A 21,547-nucleotide genomic window follows, 5' to 3' on the forward strand; every position below is an offset into this window, starting at 1 on the left:
AGCCGCCGGTGCCGGTACCATGCCCCCACAGGAGCTCCTGGACTACTCGCCCGCCCTACGGAGACACAGCCCCCCCCGGGGCAGCGGCCCGGAGCTGGGCATCAAGTGCGTGCTGGTGGGCGACGGCGCCGTGGGCAAGACCAGCCTGGTCGTCAGCTACACCACCAACGGGTACCCCGACGAGTACCAGCCCACCGCCCTCGACACCTTCTCCGGTAGGCACCGGGCCCCGCCGCGCCTCGGGGGGATCCCGGCGGATCTGCGGGTGTAGGGGGAGGGAGCCTGGGGGCACAGAGCTCCAGGGGCGTTTGCTGCCACTCGGGGTGAAGTTTTGGTGTTCTGGCAGCTGTGTGGGTCAATGGGGCACGTGTTGGGCCGGCTTGCAAGTTCCATGAAATCGGGCACCTTCCTGGCTTTGGGGTCTTACTATGGCTAAGTAGAAGGGGGCTTAATTTTTTGTTGCTGGTGGTGGGTTTTAGCTTCAGAAATATCACAGCATTGCACTGTAGGCTTTCTAGCTTTGGCTGATATTCAGCAAAAACATCCCTTTCCCCACATGTCTGCTGAAGTTAGCGCTGCACAGAAGTTGTCAGAAAGTTGAAGAGCTTTGTGAGTCTGGCCAGAATTGCCTTCCCCGTCAGCTGATGAGCTCTTATTAGTTTCCACTTCTGTAAATGCTATCTTTGTTCTTGTTCTCCACTTCTTTTGGGCTCCAATTTCTAATCTAAACCCCAGGAAAGTACAAAGTCCTTTGAAAGATTTCTGATCTTCATCCGATATGAAGAAACACAACAGTACATGACAGTACAGATCGGTAGATCAGAGATGGGCTCAAGGCAGACCAGGAACAAGACTTCTAATGCGTCATAGTCTCAGGGGTTCTTAGAGGGAGTGTTTGTCTCAATGTCTCAATGTCTCTCCAGTTGCTCACTGTTACAATGGGAGCTGTTGATTTGACTTGACCCTCTCTAAGCTCTTCCACTGTCGCTTGAAGGAAGGGAACTGGGAACACGCTGCTGCTCTGGGTCCAGCAGCCCTTTGGGAACTGTGTCCTTGAGCCCTCGAGTCCTCCCAGGGAAAGGTTACTGCTCTCTCTGCTTCCTGTACACTGATATATACAGCATGGGCTAAGAGAGGCTTGAAATTGCCATAGTTACTAGCCTCCACCTTTTTGGAAAGGGAAAATCCCTAGTAAAAGGATCCAGAAAGGAGGAGGCAGTTTGAGTTCAGAGACTCCCTGATTGGCAGCAAGTAATTTGAAGATAGCTGCATGTGGGTTTAGCCCCACTCTGACTGTCCAAGTGCCGAGCCCGAGTTCCCGAAGTGCATAGATTTGCCACTGATAGGAATCAAACCCATTAAAAACAGGTCTTCCAAAGTTCACTCTCTGCTTATTGGGAGGAAAGGGGAGAATAGAGAAGTTTCCCCTCCCACCCCTACTCTTAACCTGGATAAACCTGAGGAAAGTCCCTCCCTGGATTCACAAAGCACAGTTCAAGATCCACTTCAGAAATTTCAGCCCAATTCTCCCCCTCTTTTGGGGAATACTTGCAGTTGAAACTGTCAGCAGAACTGAGCTTTGCAGTTTACATCCTAACCTTGAGCCTGGTCATGGGACTGTAATGCCAATAACAAGATAGGAGAAAGTATTGCATTATCAGGGGAATGGCTCTGGGTCTGTGACCCAGCCACATTTGTCTGGGCGCTACCTCCTGCTGGGTGTCACTGCCAGGTAGAGCAGCTTTGAGTGAAACGTACCCAGTGACCTTTCTCTACCAGGCTATCCTGTTCTGCCGGCCCCTTCGCTATTGTACCAAAATCCAGCCTCATCCCGAGGGTGTGGACCTTGTGAGGGCGGTGTTTGGAGGGCTGTCGCAGAGTTGCTAGCATAGCTTTAGCTAGCAGCAGGTACGAAAAAACCCTGTGCAAGCACTGGAGCAGCAGTTAAAATATGTGGTGTCTTTCTTCTGAAGACTGTAAAACATCTCAGAGATGCTAATTCCTTCTCTCAAGGCACTTGGGAGACAGAAGAAACCAGATACTAGAAAGGCAAATGCCCAGTGCCTTGAAGATCAAGTCAGGATCTAGCAGGTCCTTTGATCAGGAACAGGTTTCTCTTCCTCCTCTGGGGCAAAGATATGGTAACAATCCAACCATTTCCCAGTCACAAGGAAGCAATGACTTTCAGCTATGCTGCAAGGACTGGCACTGTGGTGGATGCACCCACCCCTTCTTTTTTTCCTTCAGTTTCAGTCTCCCACCAAAACTCAGTTCACCTTTTGTCTGCTCTCCCTCTTTCTCCCAGACTGCTTTCAGGGAGGAGTGCTCTCTTCCAAGGGCTTGTGTAAAACCCTCCAAGTCAGTGGTTTCTATTGCTTTTTTCACCTGGGTAATTACTTCAAGAATCACAAAAGATTGATCCTACTTCTGTTTAGGGTTTTGGGGTTTGTTTTAAAGAAAAAGGACAATAAAGCCTTCTCGCCTTGCACAGCAAAGGAGTTTAGCTACCTTGTGTCAAGTGCCAGCCATCATCACCTTAGCCAGGATGTCTGCCTCTATTCATCAGAGCACAGCCCCCTCCCCTTTATTAAGACTTTCAAGTGATTTCCAGCTCCCCCAGCCCCTTTCTCCTTTTCCTCGGTTCCTAGGCAGTCTTTGTGGTGTCTGTGCACTTAAACATCTAACAGTTTCATTCCAGATTTCCATCAGAGGTCCTGCCAGCCCTCAGTCTGAGTCAGCTGATACCACATGAAGGCTTACTGTGATTAGGGAGTGAAATGGGAGCAGACCTTACATGTGTAACTCAGCAGTTTTTCTCTGTGTGGATAGACTCTGAAGGGGATTTCACTCATCAGTTTCCTTAATAGCTTCTCCATTTCAAAGTTAGGTTTAGGTTTTTGCTTTTCCTTAGCTAAGGCACTCACAGAAACACTGTTTTTAAGGCCAAATCTCTGGCCTGGTTGGGAAAACTCTCCAATAGCTTGTTTAATGAAGACTAATTTGAACTGCCACCCTTGGCCAAGAAGCTAGGAGCAAGTTGCTTGAGTTCTCACTTTGTGTTTATCTTTGTCTGCTTTTTTGCGTTGTGGAAGAACAACAAATTTTCTCAGAGCACCGTTTGGCTAGGGGCTCTTCTCTAGAGAAGCAGTTGTCCCATAATATAGAACTGTTCTTTCAAAATACTAGAGCACAGCCCAAAACACCTGAGGGATAACAAAATTACAAAGTATTACAGGCTCTTAATGTTGCCAGTGCAAGCTTCATCTGTTTTAGTGAGGTTTGGGAGGATGTTCAGCAAGGAGGACAGGCTTGAGTGACTTCAGCAACTCGTTTCAGTGGGATACAAACCAGAGTGTGCTGGGGAAACCCTGTATGAGTGTGCGTGTGTATGCTGGACAACTCCCTTAGACTCACCCTTATTCTGTTCTGCTACAGTGCAGGTCCTGGTGGATGGAGCCCCAGTCCGGATCCAACTGTGGGACACCGCTGGACAGGTAAGCTCTGACTATCAGAGCAGCTGTCAGCTCTGGTCCAGTGGGACAGGGACTGTTTGCAGGCTATTGAGGAAGGCAATGTTTAACTGGGAAGGAAGGAAATGCACTAGCCCAGCATCAGCTGTTTGCTGGTATGGCAGTCAGGCAGGTGAATAACAGACTCCCTCAGCTCTGAAACATGTGTCTGAACGGCAGCGTGGCCGCAATGTCAGCACAATGCCTGCCTCTGAGGGTGCTGCTGTCCTAGTTAATGTGTGGAAAAGCCACAGCAACATCATGCTGTTAGGAGATCAGTCCAGTAAAGACTCTTTTTTTCCCCCCTCCATTTTCTACAGGAGGACTTTGACTGTTTGCGCTCACTTTGTTACCCCGACACCGATGTCTTCCTTGTCTGCTTCAGCGTGGTAAACCCAAGCTCCTTCCAAAACATCACTGAGAAATGGATTCCCGAGATACGAACTCACAACCCCCGGGCGCCGGTGCTGCTAGTGGGGACACAGGCAGATTTGCGGGACGATGTCAATGTCCTCATCAGCCTGGATCGCTACCATGTGAAGCCTGTGCCCCGGCCTCAGGCAGAAGGTCTAGCTGACAAAATACGGGCTGAAGCCTACCTGGAGTGCTCAGCACTGACCCAGAAGAACCTCAAAGAAGTTTTTGACATGGCCATTGTCAGCGGTGTTGAGCACAAAGCACGTCAGGAAAAGAAGATGACAGCCAAAGGCATCAAAACTCTCTCCAAGTGCCGCTGGAAGAAGTTCTTCTGCTTTGTCTGAAGCTGCTTTGAGGGGGGGAAGAAAGAAATACCCGATGCTAGTATTGGCTCTGCACCTTCTTGGAGTGACTGCTCCTATGGCCCCAGCGAGGAGGGTATGATAAGCTGCTGGGCTTGGAAACCTAGCTCTTGCTGGGTTACGGTATCAGATCCCTAGGAGACATGAACTGGATTTCCTTTGTGCCGGGATGTGGAATGGTCCAGACAGCTATAAGCACCTGCCGGACACGTCTGTAACGTCCTGCACTGATGTGAGCCTTTAACACACCAAGACTCAGTACCCTAGAACAGGCAGATTTCTTATATTGTTCAAAATGATCAGCTTTCTGTCTGAAGCTAACACACTTTTGGAGTCCTAACGCAGCATAATAAACGTGAGGGACTTTTGAAGTCTGCCTATGTTTTGGCTGATTTACAGGCTTGGCAGAGAGTAGGGCAGGGGCAGTTACTGACAACTGCAGTGTGGTCAGACATGGACTGCCAAGTTTGTAACATGAGGCTTGGGTTCCCTCTCAGGTTCTGCTTGACAAAATAGGTAGAAGTCACTTGGCTGTGCTCTTGAGAAGTACCCTTGAGAAGGTTTTTCCTAAATAAAGGCCATTAGCAGGCTGAAGGGAAAATGCACTGGGAGCTGCAGTAATTCTTTAAGGAAAATGTTCTCTGAGAGAACTCTGTAGCCCAGCGGATGCCAGTGCTATAGTCCTATCTTAAGAGGTAGTCATGAACTTGGGGACCTATTTTGAAAGGCTTTTTTTGTGTGTGGTGTTTTGAGAGAAACAACAGGTGGAGAACAGCAATTGAGTGGCTCTGTCTGTCTAGCAGAGATGAACTGTGTCAGTGAAGGATTTGTAATACTACTGAGGAGTGAAATGCAGATGCATGTATTGAAAGGAGAAGAGAGAGGGAAGAAAAAGAAGGGAATAAAAAGGAAAAAGAGATGAAAGGAAGGAAGAAAGGGAGATGGAGAAGGAAAGAAGAATGAACACTGTTAAATGGAGGTTTTGATTCTACTTAGCTGAGATGCTAATATTCAGGGGATCTTCTAGGGACCTGGAAACTTTGCTAGTGATCTCAATTTCAAAGTAATATTTTCCATACATTAAGTTTTGTATCAAAACGAGGGGGTTGTAGTGAAAGAGAGTCCCTCTTGTTCAATAAATCCTCAGTTTCAGATCCACGCAGAACAGAATTTACCTTGTACTGTTCTTCCTGAGGCTGCAGAACAGGAACGGAGAGCTCAGGGCTTCTTTCTGTTGTGCTTCCTTTTCTTAAAAGCCGCCGCTGCTTGATCTGCTGAAATCAAAAGCAAAGGAAATCCATGAAGTTCCTGCCAGACAAAAACATTCACTGTGTTTGCTCCGTTCCCCTCTCACCTGTTTCTCGGGGGATTAATTTCCCTGTGAGTCTATTCACATTTTATTACAGAACTTACATCAATTTCTAAAACTTCTTTCACAGAGACATTTCGTTCTGGTTTATGTAGCAGAGAGCATGACAGGTCTGTCAAGCAATGCTTTCAATACTCAGGGGGTTTTCTGCATGTGGCTATGACCCATCACTCTGGGGACACGGGAGTAATGTGACAGAAGGGGCTATAGCTGTGGATTGGTTGCCCTGTACCAAAAGCAAGCATATCTGAGCTGTTGGGCCTGTAAAAAACAAATGCAAGTCATGCAGCATGGCTCTGGATCCATACAAATGCCTGCAAATATCTCTCACAATCCTCTCCCTTTGTGGCCCAGCTCAGGACGCAAGACGAGCCTGCTGTCTCCCTGGGCAGTATCGTAGTATGAAAGAGGCGGACAGGTCTTCTTGCAAAGGGATGTGGCCCACAGCTGCTTGTAGGTAAGGCAGCTGGAAAGGATGGTGTGGCAAAATGAGCTGAATGTTGCGAGGACTCCCCCAGCTGAAAGGCCATCCAGGTCCAGGGAGGAGTCCTAAGAGGAGAGTACGGAGGTGGTAGCTAGAAGTGGCGTCCTACAGGCCTCTATAGACAGGACAGCGCTTCCCGAACAAAGCTCTCGCTTGGCAATGCATCCCTGCATGCATTACTTACCTGTACAGGCACCTTTGCTGTATCACTAGTCCAGTTTGTCTGTTGGGTCTTTACGCATTTCTTTAGCCTGTGGGATGGAGGGCTGTCGTGTGACCTGCGAAGGAGCACGCCATACCCCTGTGGAACAAACCCACAGGTAGAAAAAATGCCAGCCTCCCTCCTGCTGAGGAGAGCAAGGGTTGTCCTGAAATAGCTTGGTATGAAACAGGGATTATTTCATTCTGGAAAAGAAACTGTTCTGAGAGCTGCTTTCTTCCTCTGTGATTGTATCTAATATTTGTTCAAATAAATAAATGTTTTGAATGTCTGCAATTTGTGTTTGCAGTTTTGTCAGTGCAAAATAAGCTGGGCTTTAAGATGGAGGAGTTATTCCATTTTACTGACAATAGCATAAGAGGGAAATTGCCCAGTTACTCACTCCATGTCCTAACCCCCGCTAGCAATGGTAGAAAAATACCCTTATAGCTGAAACCTTCCGAGAGCCTTCTGTTGCCTCAGTTAATTTTTGTCTCCCTCAGCACCTGCTCAAGGTGGAGGCTGCTGAGGGGGATGGAGACTTCCAGTGCCTCTCCCCAGAAGCTGCCACCCAAGGACCAGTCAGGAGGCCCTCCCAGCACTCACTGAGACAAGCCCATGTAGGACTTGCATTTGGAGCCTTAATAACAGCATGCTGCTCTGTCATTAGGCTGCTGGGTAATTTAGCGACTGGCTTTATTTAACTTACCTTGGTAGTTAAACACTGCTCGAGTGCTGAAAAATTTTGTCCATGCCACGTAGGACACAAAAGCTCTATCCACGGCAGCTCACAGGGCTCATCGTTTTAGCCTTCGTCACAGCATCGCAGGTAGGTCAGGGCTCCTGTCTACCCACATCTTGGGGCCCCACAGCTGCTCCAAAGTGAGACTGTGGGGGGAGATAAGCAGAGTAGAAAAGAAAATGGACAAAACCCACAGTGTAGCAGAGGTAATGAGCAAATGTGATTCAGAAACTAGAAGGGAATAGGAAATTACTGCCGATAGGACATGATTCTTGCCAATAAAACTTGTTTCAGGTTTGGTTTGGGGTTTTTTTACCACGTTGTCCTCCTGCAGTCTGCTGTTTGCTAGATGTAAAGCAACCCTGTGGGATTAATTGGAGCCGTTTCCCTGCTTTGCAGCTTCCCAGCATTAAAGCTTACAGAAGAACCTGTGAATGGAAATAGCAGGAAAGTGTGAATTAACTTTACTGGGGAGTGAGTCATCCCACTGAGCCATATCCTGTCATGTGCACAATAAGCACCCTAAAACTCCCTGAAACCTGTGAACAAAGCTGAATTCCTGGTGGTGGGGGTGAATCTATCTCATTAAATGGAGTGTCCTACCAAAGCCACCCCAGGGGTCCTTAAAGCATTGCCTCTAGTCCTCTCCATGGTGCATTACCAGACCTGTGCTGCTAACCTGGCTCTGGTACAGCTTGGGCTTGTTTCTGCCTTGCAGTGCTGCTTGACTGACCTGTATTTTCAGATGATGCTGTGAGCACAGGAGAGTTCCTGGGAGACTGTTGCTAACACAAACCACCCCACCAGGCTGGATGAAGCTAGCCAAGCCCATTACTAGGCCAGCACAACTCCACATGAGTGCCACTTACTTTAATGCCAGTAAGGATACTTATGATTAGTAGATCTGATGCTCCATAGTGCAAAGCTCAGCATCAAATGCTAAAAGAAGCCAACATGCTTGTAGGCTTGAAACTCTATAGTACCTTCCTTCTTGCTCAGATCTCTGACTTGTACTCTGGTCAACAGACTCCAGCACAGTCCCACATCCAGCAGAGTAACTCATCAGGGCTTTCCCACTACCATAAGCGACACTGCAAGTACTTCAGCACAGGTATGCACTGGGCTGTGTGTAATTCTACATGAAGCTGGTGTGCTAGCTGCCACCTCCAAAGGAGCTGAGCTCGGGTGTCAGCAATGGTAGGAACGCGGTGTGGAAAAGACCCTTTTGTTTCCTTTCTCTGTAGGTAGCACACCCTAAATGGGCTTAGCTGTGCCAAGAAGGTTCCCAGCTGGCAACGCTTTCCCAAGCTTCCACTGAACCCTGACTGGGAATTAATCCCCAAAATAACACCAAGTTTCGTCTGACTCAACACAGCCTCCTTCCAGCGCCAGAAGGGCAAGTCTGAAAGGTCCCTTCAGGAGATCTTTATGCCCTGTAGGTTACGTCCTATTTACTTTGAAGGACGGGCTGAATTATTACCAGGTCAGGAGCTGACATGAGTCCAGCAGCAGGAACCTGGCAGTTCTTGAATCCTGCTGAAACACAATTACCCGAGAATGGCATCCTCCCCCATTTCCTGAGAGGGGTGTGATTTTGTTAACAACCTTATAACTTTCTTAACGTCCCCCCAATTTCATGCTCAGGTGCTAACTGGCTTTTTTTTTTTTTTCAGATTGCTGCAAGTTTAATGCTATTTATCAATTAGGCAACCATTTCCAGCTTGGAAGCAGGGCCTGATTTGACTTGCCTCAGCTGCAGTGGCAGGTAAGTAGTCTGCTTCAACTTTGCTCCTAATGCCTTCCTGCCCTTGGTTGGTCCCTTCCTGCGGTCCTCTCCATGGCCTTGTGAAGAGCGGCGTGGGAACTGGAGGAGTGAGGGTGAGCAGAGGCACTGCTCAAACAGGCACTGGCACCACAAGAAATGTTTGTTTTCTCGCAGCCTGTGCTTCAGTCGGACTGCTGCTCTTCCAACCCTGCCGAGTTCTCCGTGCCCAGGAGGCTCTCCTTGGCCCGCTTGGTCTGCTTAAACATCTTGGCTCTCCTTTACATCGTTGTTTCTCTTGGAGACATGCTAAATCACTCTGTAGTAGGCCTGGGAGATTTATTTATGCATTTATACAAAGAAACCACTCAAATTTTACAATATGGCTCTAAGACTATGCTGTCAAGACCCAGCTCCCAGTCTGCATCTGCTCCCAGAAGAGGAATCAAAGAGCTGGCCCAGCTGGCACCTGGGCCTCCTGGAAGCTGCTTACTCATGCCTCTGCGGAGTCCAGCCCTGGGCTCTCCGTTCCCACCGTATAAATACAGCATTGTACTTGCAAAGACCTATTGCACAAGAGAGCAGGGTATGTTTCAACGTATCCCTGAGACAGGTTCCCTCTGCTGCAGCCCCACGTGATCCTGGTTCCCAGGGTGACACCATGCCCTTTCCAGCTCCCCGACTGAGCTGCTTAGCATCCAAACTTGACGGACTTGTTCTGGAAGAGCAGGAGGAGATGTGGGTCCCATCCTCCCCCTCCATCCCCTTATCCCCAGCACTGCCCCTGGGGCAGTGTTGTGAACTGAAATACTCTGGTTTCTGCTGCTATAGAGGAACATCAGGTGCGGGGAAATTTGGCTCCGGGACAAGTTTCACCACGAGTCACTGAGCCAGGCTTTTCTTTCCCATGAGATAATCTTGGGCGGGGCAGACAATCTCTTAAAATTAAAATACAATGAAAATACACGGGCTTCCCAGGGTTTAGGGTGAATTTCTCTTTCCTTGTTTTCTCAGAAAGCGAGCCAGGCACTGCAGGAACCTTCCCCAAGCTTGTGACAGAGAGGGCAGCGCTGCAGAGTCAGCCTTGGAGCCAGGCCTGGCTTTCTGGCCAGGGGAAGGTGCCTCCTGCTTCCCCCAGCCCCTGGTAGCAGGATCCCACCTGTGGGACCTGGCTCTGCTGGTGGTGAGGCTGAAAGAGCTCAACTTCCCATGGAGGAACCTCCACAGTCCTGTAGAGGCAGGGGGATGGGAGGGGATGGGTTGGCGAGTCAAGCACACACAGCAAAGCCCCCTTGCCGCAGCACCCTGGCGGCTGCGCCTTCGTGCTGGTGACACGGTGGAGCGTGCTGGTGGGGACAGTGCTGGTGATTTCCAAGCGGCCACCCACATGTGAACGCTTGTGCTGGTGGTGCCATCACGGCTGTTAAAATCGAGGGGCTCAGGGCACTCAAGTCATGGGCCTGCCCTTCCTCCACCATCCCCTTAAGTCTCACCCTGCCACTGAGTTTAATCCTCTGCTTCTCCAGGTGAACACCTGGTTGGGTAGCTCAGTGGCAACAGGGACACAGGGAGAAGCCAGGGATCTAGCTGGGATCTCGCTGGCAGCAAGCGTCAACACCCCAGCCCTGCAGACTGAGGTGCTTTCTCATCCAAAGAGGTAAGTCAGCATCACGTGCTGCAGCGGGGCCGTCATGGGAGGATTCAGGTCTCCTGGCAGAGTGTGCATCCCTGTGGGGCTGGACAGGAGAGAGGCTGCGAAAGTGCTGCCCGAGCAGTGCGAATCGGGTTCAGGAGGTATTGCAGGGCCCTAGCTGCTCTCCTGCAGCGGGCTCTTTGCTGGGCCACCTGCCCAGGGAGCGACCTGTACCTGGGGATGGCTGGTGCCTGCCGCTACCAGAGCCGCTGGGATGGCGCTTTGCAGTGCTGGAGCAGGCCGGGAGGCAGGAGGAGGACCTGGCTACAGCGGGCAGAGCTTCAGAAACTCTGCATTCATCTTCCCTGCCAGTAAGCCAGTGAGTGCCTGGGGCGGACTGATGACGCACGGCACACCTGAGATCATTTTCATGGGAATAGACCCGTGAGAGACAGCGAGAGGAAGAGTCAGGGAAACTCTCCCAGCACTTCAGCCAGTGTCAGCATTCACGGGGCAGATTTCACAAGATAAACAAAAGCCTTTAATAACCGCACTGGAGGGAGGCCTTGAAACCCTGTGAAACCTCTGCCAGGAAAGCAGAGCAGCAGGCTTCTTGCAGAGTGCCAAAGCCACCAGCCAGTGAGAGACACGGTGGCCGCAGAGAGAAAAAGGCTTGCAAAAACCAAACCGTGAAGATCTGAGTGTGGGCACACAAGCTGTACTTCCAGCTGTGGATAGTAATACGCACAGTGCTATATATAGCACAGATAAATATTCATTCCTCCTTGCTAAGGGGTTTTAATAACGTGGAGCAGATGAAAGATGACAGCCACCCTGGAATATTATCTGGGCAGCAGGGTATAATCTGAAGAGAGGGTAGGATAAGATATCTTGTGTTGTGACATCTGTCTATAGGATGACTTGGTTTATTTCTTGTAAGGCAAATAGATTTGTAGAATAGCCAGAGTTATTATAGTCTAACAGTGAAGTTTTACATGTACAAGACTCCTGTCAAAGGATGCTAAGTCTGAAATATGGGGACTCCAATGAAATACAACCATACCTTGGGAGGAAAAGGAAATCCTGCAGCACCTGCTTGGCTAATTTAGTACCAGTAACAGCAGCATCCTACCTTTCCATGCAGTGCATTATCCACTATCTCCAAACATCTCTTTTCAGATGATAAAGACACTGCATTAGGTGACGGGAGAGAGGGCAAGTCTAAATACAGTTTAGGTCACCAGAAATCTGGAAGTGCTAACCTAGACTTTAAAGTAATTTCCCTGTGTGGTTTTAGGTGAATGACTTTCCCTTTTCTATTTGCAAAAGGGAGCTCCCTCCCCTCCATGGGGTGTGATACACATTTATTAACTGGTATTCACAGGGTGCCATCGCAGGGGAAGAGTTACTGCCATGAACATCACAGCACTTCTCATGGTCCTAAAAATGGGACAAAAGCCCTGAGATGTGTCCAGACAGCAGTCTCCATTATTGTCTTCTGTGAGTTTCCAGAGAAATCTGGAAAACGAAACTCTGTGATTATAGCTCCAGCTCTGGGATTCAGGCAATTAAGGGAGAAATTCAGTATTCAGTTAGAGCAATTGTCTCCAACCTTCAGAGCTGTTGAAGGAAACACGAAACCCCATGGTCTGCAAAATTAAGAGGTGATTAAAAGGAAGCCCTATACATATTACTACTTAAATTGTACATATGCCACCTTGGTGATGTGGTGGGGGAGGAGGAAGAATGAAATGTGATGTCTTCAGATAACTAGTACTATCAAGTCACCAGAGAAAAATGAAGATATGAACCCAAAATACAGAATGTGGGACATTCATGTCTGGCTCCACTGCTTCCACCCAGCGCCATTACACAGGCAGAATGATCTGAGCACAGCCACAGCCCAGGTGGATGAGAGGCCACCACACAAGAGGTCTGTACACCCAGCAGCAGTAGGAACCATTTCTGAACAAGACTCAGAACAAGCTTATGAGTGGAGAAACAGCATCCTACCTTGCATCTATCATGGTGTAGGATGGAGAGAGGAGGAAGAGGTGCTCTGACCATGGAAACACCTCTGCATAGTCTGGCAGAGAAGATCAGCCAGCCGAGAGCAGCAGACGTGTCCTAGAAGGCCAGCTCGCTGGGTAAGCAGCCGATGGCCTGGGCAGGCATGCCCGAGCCCATGCGGACGTCCGTGCTACTGGGCTGTGGTGTTACCCAACATGGCTGGATGAAGGTAGCTCACTGCCCACTGCCACCAAGCGCTGATCACGCTTCCTAACTGAGCTGCAGACAGACTCTCAGGTGCAAAAAGATGCACCCGAGGGGCTTGAAAGCCTCCTGCTGCCACTTACTGTCAGGCGTAGGTTGGCCCATTTCGCCCTCCCTCTTCCAGAGACCCGAGCGGGGCTGCTGAGCACCCAGGGAACGGAACACTCTGTAGTCCAGCCTTCCTCCTGCCTCATTTGGCTGAATAGTCAGCCAGGAAAGGGGTAGTTTTTCTTCTGCTAAATATCAGTGCTGACTTCACTGGTGCTGCCATTCTGTGTTTTATTGGCACTCGCTGGAAATCTCTGGCCACATCTGTGGTCTAAATAATTACAGCCTCCCAGCAAGAAAGGATGAGGGGGCAGCATGAGCATTTAAATGTAACAAATGGGACTCTACAGCAAGCTCTGGTTGCTCTTCCCTAAACTCCTTTCTATATATCAAAGAGCATAAAAGAGTAGGAAGAGACCGAGTCCTGCTCTCAACCCTCCATCCTAGAGCACGGCTTTATTGGTAATTAAAAACTACATCTCAGCTTAATTTTCTTCCCACACTTGGCTGTACTCTATCTTACCCCCATCTCAAAGAGGCATGTCAGGCCTTTCATATCCTCACTGGAGTTCACAGACGTTTGCCAGCATTAATCAGAGGCAATTACCTCTGCCTCTTCAGGCAAGGATATCAGAGCTGAGCCTAGGGTGACTCATCGCTAGATCGCTTCCCCCTGCAAGGTTCTTCCAGACATCTCCTTTGCCTGGAGACCTCAGCTGCCTTTGGTCATTCCATGCCTGGGAAACTCCCATGGCAAGGAGCAAGCCCCAGCTGCTGCCCAGCCTCATGTACTCCACAACCCTGTCTTTTCCCTCACCTGGTAGAACCGATAAGAGGGCTACAGGCTTGTGCTGGCCAGGAATTATCAAACCAACACTTTTGTGTTTTGATAGATTAGCTTTTTCCAGTGGATTTTGGGGTGGAACGGTACTGTTCTGGTGACCACCCACTGCAGTGTGGCCAGGGCTGCTGAACCACGGGCCTGTTGTCGTCAGCGGGTCTGGATGAGCCCTGGAGCAACCCAACCACACTGACCACTCCTGACTTGACATCTCCAGGATTCCCACCTTCCTGCTGAGAAGAAACGAGTCACACCTTCAGCCCTTATAGCTCTGATGCCCTAAGAGCCCTGTCTAGAAGGAGATTTCTTTCAAGATCCCTTGGCTCTGTGGGAAGGGGGATCCCTCAGAAGTGAACAGACCACGCTGCTTCTTTCATTTAGGAGGCAAAGGACTCATGGTTCCCCAGAGGGAAAGTTTTCTGTCCTACAGAAATCACAGACTTCAGTGTGGGTCATAACAAAAATCTATTTTGGAATATGTGCCAGGAACATTCCAAAGTGGTGGAAGTATATGCCCCAGAGAAGAAATGGAATTTCAGCAAGTTGTAGCATTTGGAAGGAAAGTTAAATCTATTGATATTATGCACAATATGAAGTAGATACCTTGTTACCTTTAGCATTATTACTACTTACTAATAACTGGTTTTGTTATTGAGCTCAGTCTACCAACACAGACTCTCTGTGAGTTCTGGCTATAGTCATCCTCCCCACTGAAGTTTACTTCATTGTTGTAGAGATCCTGACTATGCAAATAAACACTCAGGTGTCCCTGGCCCACCAACTTCATAGAATCACAGAATCGTCTAGGTTGGAAGAGACCTTGAAGATCATCCAGTCCAACCATTGACCTAACACTGACAGTTCCCAACTATACCACAGCCCTCAGCGCTATGTCGACCCGACTCTTAAACACCTCCAGGGATGGGGACTCCACCATCTCCCTGAGCAGCCCTTGCATGTACCTCTCGTGCTCCAGAGAAGCATTTGCAGGGCAAAAGAATTCTGGTGGTTTAAAAGGGCACAAACTTCTAGCACAACCTCTTCAGCTGGTCATGCAGCAGAGCATTTCACATCACACCTGCCATGCTATGAAATGAGGTTGGAGGAGTATAGGTGATGGGGGCCTGCTGGGATAACTCCATGAGGATCACTGCCTTTCTATTCTTCCCTTCCCCTCCAAGTAGCCCACCAGCTAAGAGAGATATCTGCTCTTGTGCGATAATTTGGATGAACTGTCTGTAGATCTGGCTTTGGGGTGCTGCTGTGCAAATACACTGGGTTGGTGTTCTGGGGTCGAGAAGGAAAAACGAGTAGGAAGGAAAGCAACTGTCTGAAAACAAACCACATCTCAGTAAATGGATGAAAGTCACTGAGGGATAATCTAGTTTTGTGCAGAAGGGCCAGAGCTCTCAAAAGCCCAGGGAACTGGAAAAGGGTCTCTCACAGGGCTGAGAAACTCCTGGGGGGGACTCACCCTACACGTGGGGTGCTGTCTGCAGAGTCCTGCCTCATCAGTGCTGACTGAGCAGGGTATGAATGCTTTACAGAAAGCATCTCCCTGCGAAATAAATACTGCTCTGGGTGTAAGGAAGTTGCCTGGTTATAATATGCATCACTAATTGCAAAATTGCACAAGAAGCAGCTGGTTCTGAAGTTGGCGAGAGCAGCTTGTTGATCACGCTGAAATGACAGGGGCTGACCAGGCAACAGCTCACAGTCCCACAGAGTTTTTCAGATCACATTGAATACAGTCGTATTTTCAAAGCCAAACATCAACTCGGTGAGCAGTTGTAAATGGATGGTAAATGGAAATGAGGCAAAAATGCAAATGTCTTCTGCACGCTCCTTCACTACATGCACAGATGAGCTCAACTGTTGGCAGCGAGGGCAAAACAAATGGGCTGTCACTTCCATCTCAGCCACTGCCAGTGACAGGGAAATCTTCTGGTAATAGGGACAGTTTTCCAATGAGGAAAACAGCCCTTTTTTTGACTGCCATTTCCCTTTTTGCTAAAACCTCTTCTCATCTTCTTAGCCAGCATGTACATCCCTGGCTCTTGTTCTTAAAAGGTGGACAATAGCCTCCTTACTGGTAGGAATTACCTCTGTTATGAAGAGGACAGGGACATGAAAAGCAGACTTGTCTGACAGGGCAAGCCCTTCCATCACAGCAAAACACTGCGGTGCATAACAGGCTGCAGCACTGTTTTGGTGCCCATTGTTCCTTTGCATAAAAGTCTTTGAACCAGAGTTAGTAATTATGGGAGCCGCACTGTGCACAGCTCCTCAGCTGCTGATATGTTTATCGGTGGAGCATCAATCTGACTTGCTTCCAGGAGGTTTAGATGGCATGGGGTCATGCTTGCATCAGCTAATAAACTCCTCAGAGCTGAGTTGATCTCTTTCTTGTGTACCTGTGAAGCAGACAACATCAATAGAGTCTCCATCCCTGATTTAAATAGCTGTCTCAGTTCAGCAATGACAGCGTGTAAGGCTTTAAAGCTTGAGGGCTGGAGAGGCATTGCAAAGGTGCAGGGGTATTTCCTGACAGTTTCAAGAGGTTGAAAACAGAGGGACTTTTAAACTAAATCAGCAAACAGATCTTGTTATGCTAGAATACATTTTGTCATGAAAACACAAAGGTTTGCTTTCCTCTCACCCTGTCTGAACTTTGACTGAATATTGCTGGCAAACAAGTGACTTAGAAACAGTCACTGGCCACAGCAGGATCCTCTTTGACACCTACCCTTACCTGAGAGGAACAGGAATGCCTGGGCAACAGGGCAGTCCCTCTGATTTGTCCTAGGGTGAATCAGCAAGTCTCAGCTTCATTAGACACCCTAAGGATTTCTGAAATCTCTCTTATTTTGTGAGATTTATTGCCAATCCTATTGAGCTAGGAAATCCAGCGGTCTAACCATCAGATACGTGAATTATTGCAGGAGAGGTTGAGACTGAGCCACTGGCTAGCCTCCTCATGAGATTCTCAGCTTCCTCATGCTAGGGGTAGAAGAGGAACTTTTTAAGCAAAAGAACAAATTTTGACCCAAATTAAATGGGTGCAGCCTGGACGAAATTCAGGACAGGTCAGAAAGTAGAAGATGGTTGTGTGGTCACAGGGCCTGGAGGTTCTGGACAGTTTTTCAGCTGGAACAGTGTGAGAACAAATCCCTCCCCTCAAAGACTGAGCATGTCTTGTTTATGAAAACTACTAGATGTCAAAGTTGTCTAAAATAGAAGGCAAGTAAGTGGACGTGAGTCAGGAGGCCCTTTCCAGCCCTGCATTCAAAAGCAGTTTCAAAGGACTGACATACCTTACAATTATAGTTGTGCTGGGGATGGCTCCCGAGCTTTGCTCAGCTCTACAACACTCATCTCTATGAGAAATTTGGACCATACTATGTGCAACATGTATTACTTCACTCTAATTACATCACAGACAAGCATAGACTTGGTTAGGAACCAAACATGGTTTGTCTCATTGCTTTCAGTGGCTAGTTTTAAGAAGCACCCCTGCATCACCTCTTCCCTCGTAACAGAGTCCTTCATGGTGAGCCTGGGCGCCTGACCATTGCTTTTTCCCTGGGACAACTGGGCAGAGAACTGATTTCCTTACTGCCTGGGCTGGGACAAGCATTCTGCCCTCATCAGCCACCCACAGGTTTGGGCTCACAATAATCGACCCAAGACACCAGAGATGGGAGCACAACACCTCAGCAGACAGCCCCAAACCCATGTCATGGAGACAGCAGTCTGGTCACAATGAGGTGGCTAGTCAAGCTCTGAACACATCGAGGAGGAGCTGCTTTGTCTTCTGCTCCAAGGAGATGAAAGGCGCCCTGGAGAGGACAGTTTGGTTCAGCCTCACTGCAGAGCACCATTAAGCTGGGTGAGAAGACAGCCAGGTTGTTTTTACCTGCACACAGTTGCTGGAGATCACCCACAGACAGGAGCTGGAGTGTGGGTCTCATGTAGATGCACTGGGGTGAACATTTCCTTATGCAGAATTTTGCTGCAGGACACTCAGCTGAAGTTAGCTTCCTTGGAATCAGAGGCACTGGTTTTCACAGCCAAAGCACATTTTCAATCATTAGGGTTCCCATGGTGCTTTCTGCAAGGTTTGCAAGTGTCCCACCCAGACTGCTATTGTAATGCTTTGCACAGTGCCAAAAGTCTCCTCAGTGATTCAAACTGGAAAAATTTATTACCACTTCCTTTCCTGACACCATTACACCTGGTGCAGAAAGTTTACAGGGTCCCAGGAACACACAGAGAGATATGGTGTTTCTGTGACTGAAGAAAGATGCTATCTCCTGCCTGATGATGTGATATTTGGATTGTGCCACATGGTCTGGTGGTTCCAGACATCTTGCAATGCATATCAGAAGTCTCTGGAGAAAAAAAAAAAAAAAAAAAAAAGGGAAGAAGGGTGTGCTGAGAGTCAAACAAAGGTAGAGTTTACGGGAAAGTGAAGGGGAGGGGGGCAAACAAGAGCAATAGGAAGTTAGACTTTGAACAAGCCTGGTCATGCCACAGGTACTGGTTCTACCTGCCTGCCACCCTGATCACAGCCCAGTCCGCCCAGTGACTGCAGTGGGAACTGGGGTGCGGAGCAGCACCGAGTGAGTGGGGTTTGTTTGCTGGTGGTGTTCCTGTGGAGGGAAGGTGGTCAAGAGGCCTTGCGAGGAGAGCGTCAGTCGGCTGACAGCTCTTGCCAAGGGCCCATGCACAGGCACCAGAAGTGGCTCTGGAAAGGAAACACTTGTTCACATGTGCAGGGCTTGGGAAGCAACTAGTTGTGGGACAGTGACAGAGGAGGATTTTGCAGCTCACCTCGAGGTGCATGTGGCTGCTGAGAGGGGTGGCAGAGGAGGCCCTGGTGACAGGACCGCATATATTCACAAGTCACTGCAGCTTAGCATCATTCCTTCTTTACAGAAGAGAAACGATTCCCCTTATCCAGAACATCTGCCTCTCTCCTACCCTACAGAGTATAATGATCTGGCCAAGCTTGGTGAGAAGAGGCAGCACTCGATTAAAATAACAAACACCTGGAACCCTTCTCCATTTTGAAACAGAAGCAGTATACTCTAAAGCCAATTCCAAACAGAGATTAACTGTTCTGGATTTCATTAGTTTTGTATCAATTGGATTATCCCAGAAGGAAAAGTCATTAGGAGCTACGGAGTAGAAAGGGCATCAGCTGGGCAGAGTCAGGTAAGACAGTTATCCCCCAGGGAAGGACAAGCCTCCTGTGGTCTCTGCTACCCTCATTTCCTGGTTACTTCTCCAGGTCTGGAGACAACAACTGTGCATTTCTGCTTTGTTTCTGCTGAAGAGAGCAAGAAAAGGGATGCTCGAGTACCTGCAGGTCATCTGAGAGTTGCCATCACCTCAGCTACAAAAACCGTCTGGAGGAACTTTGCTGGAGTGCAGGGAGTGGAGCAGACACAGGGCTTGGTTCCCTCCAGCCTAGAAACCTGCCGAGCTCTTCAGAGCTACCAAAAAAAAAAAAGTGCTACCACTACTTTTTTTTCACCCGGAGGGAAATGATGACCGAATGGCCTTTTGTACCTGCTTTACATGCAGTGCGATGACTGCATGGATGAAATATTGGAGCACATGGTTCCAGGGATGCAGACCCTGTGAGCTGGGGCCCAGGGCATCCCTTCCTGGCTCTGGGAGAAGCTTTTCTCCTGACCTACTGATGGTCACACACACAACCCTGCCAGGCAGTCCTCAGCCTGCTGTCTCAAGTGACTTGTGCAAAATAAATGGTTACTTTTGTCCCAAACACAGGTTCTGCTTGAGCCTGCGCTCCTGGGCTGTCACAGTTTGCTCCTCTGTCTACTGAAATCCAAGCTCAAGGGAGAAGCTTCTGCAGTTTGATATCGGGGTTTCGCCATGGCCGTTTCCTCACAACCTCCTCAGAACAGGCTGTCAGAAGGGTTTCCAGCCCACAGCCTGTTAATCGCACGCAATTAACATAAATCTGAACTAAGTGGGGAATAAATGAAAGCTGGGAAAGCCCCCTTTTCTCAGCAGCTGGATGAGGCAATTTACAGAGAGCCTGGAGGCATGGGGAAGAAGGAGCCTTTCATGAGGCTGCCGGTCCTTGTGAAAGGGTGGATGAGGGCAGTTTGGGGCAGCACTCCTGGCCCCCTCAGCCCCAGTGCTGTGGGCCAAGGCAGGACAGCAGGTGAGCCACCTGCCCCAGACACCAGCCCCGCTGCAAACGGAGCAGGGGAGAGCTCTCTGAACCACAGGGAGGGCTGAGGGGAGAGGTGGTAATGTTGCTCCTGATCTGCTGACAATACACCGAGCAGGGATGTGACCTGCAAGACAGCAAACAGAAGCTGGATGCAGTTTTCTAGAGCCTTAGTCTGGTGTTGTAGAGATGGGGTGTATGGGGCTAAGGGAGATGTCAGGGCTGATGGGTACTGTTTGACATTTCTGGGTTAGCTTCCCTCAGAGATGCTCTCCAAGACCTGCTCCTGTAGGATTTCTCCTGCCAGCGCTGATGCTCAGCTGATGCCCTGGGGAGCTGGTTCCAGGAGCCGCACTAGCAGAAGGCAAATCCCTGAAAAGCAAGTAGCTTTTTGCCAGGATGTTTCAGCGGAGGCGGGGGCAGTGCTAATATGAAGAAAGCAGCCAGAGCATGGGACTTCCCCTTCAGCAGGGCCTAGCTGTAGGATGGACTGAGTTGTAATGCTGAGCTGCTCCTTTGGGCTCAATTGTCACCATCAGCTCTGCAGGCTGCTGCTCACCCAGGGGTCCTGCCCCATCTTGCACCCGTGGCTGGAGGCTCCCACCAACATGGAGGAACAGCCCAGCAGATTGCTCACCCAGCAGAAAATTAAAATGTCCCTTCCAGCCTGTCCTGCCAAGCAGACTTGGCTGGCACTTGGTGATATGAGGACCAGCGCCCACGCGATGGAGCCCAGCTCACCTCCAGCGCAAGGAGACAAACACGTTCAGCAGTCTGGGAGAAGCTGCAGTGGATTGTGAAACATCAACTGCGAGGTGCAGCATGGGATATCATAGATCAGTTCCTTGCATCCAGGGCCTTGAGGAGGAAGAGGAGCCTAGTGGTGAAAAAATACCGATGAAAACAAATAGCTATTTTCTTGGTACTTGGGCTTCCTTCTGGACCTCACCTGGTTGCCCCAGGGTTGGCCAACAGTGGAAGTTTCCCCAGAACACAAGCTTTTAGTATGCAAACGTAAGTGTTTGGTTACAGTGACTATTTCCAAGCAGAGTCCAGATGCTTACTCATTTTCAGGAGGGCCAGGTATTTGCATGGGTTTTACAGCCCTGTGTGCTTAAGACAGTAATGTGATGGGAATGCAACAGAAAAGGAAGAAGATAAAGCCTTTCTGGCTGAGAATGTGTGTGATAGGAAGAATGATACTGGGTACACACACTGTGCCAGCTCTTCCCTTTATTTACTGGGTTGTGCTCTGAACAGATCCTATCTCTGATCTGTCCCTTAGCAGCTGAACCGGGAGATAAGCAGAAGGAGGGTGGGAATTGCGTGGCTGATCAGTGGAGGGGTGCTGGAAGGATCAGTTAGCAGAAGACATGGCAGGCAAGAGGCAATTCCTGGGCAAATCTGCTTTCCATTTAAAACAGATTAGCCCAGGCTTTGGGGTGAAGGGGAAAAGACTTCCCCCTCTCCCAAAATACGAGGATGAGAGGCAAAGGAAGATTTGTTGGCAGGGTGTAATTCTACAGCATAAGCAGGGATAGTTTCTAAATATGACAGAGAACCAGTTCAAACTGGTTTAACAGAAACTTTGTGCACCAAAAACCTCTAGCAAGGACATTAGAATAAGAGCGTTGCATCCTTGGCAGCAGCTCCTGTCTGCTCGGCTCTGGAGCCACGTGGTCCACGCAATGACCCCACA

The 21,547-nt window shown here is 49.1% G+C and overlaps 1 protein-coding gene across 1 annotated transcript; it reads left to right on the forward strand.

The window, feature by feature from the left end:
* The first annotated feature begins 6 nt into the window (after positions 1–6).
* RHOV (ras homolog family member V) lies at positions 7–5,173 on the forward strand. The gene is made up of 3 exons (XM_026849411.1): positions 7–215; positions 3,436–3,494; positions 3,830–5,173. The coding sequence occupies exons 1-3, from the start codon at positions 20–22 to the stop codon at positions 4,268–4,270; spliced, it is 696 nt and encodes a 231-aa protein (XP_026705212.1). The 5' UTR covers positions 7–19; the 3' UTR covers positions 4,271–5,173.
* Positions 5,174–21,547: the final 16,374 nt, after the last annotated feature.

This window comes from Athene cunicularia (genome assembly GCF_003259725.1).
Source record: "Athene cunicularia isolate RWA chromosome 5 unlocalized genomic scaffold, athCun1 chr5_part1, whole genome shotgun sequence".
NCBI classification, from domain to species: Eukaryota; Metazoa; Chordata; class Aves; order Strigiformes; family Strigidae; genus Athene; species Athene cunicularia.

What these genes read in the sequence shown, in the direction of transcription:
- RHOV (XM_026849411.1), top strand. Translation starts at nt 20, where the DNA reads ATGCCCCCACAGGAGCTCCTGGACTACTCGCCCGCCCTACGGAGACAC. An exon ending in CGCCCTCGACACCTTCTCCG is followed by an intron (nt 216 to 3,435) that starts GTAGGCACCGGG and finishes GTTCTGCTACAG; the next exon opens with TGCAGGTCCTGGTGGATGGA. An exon ending in TGTGGGACACCGCTGGACAG is followed by an intron (nt 3,495 to 3,829) that starts GTAAGCTCTGAC and finishes CATTTTCTACAG; the next exon opens with GAGGACTTTGACTGTTTGCG.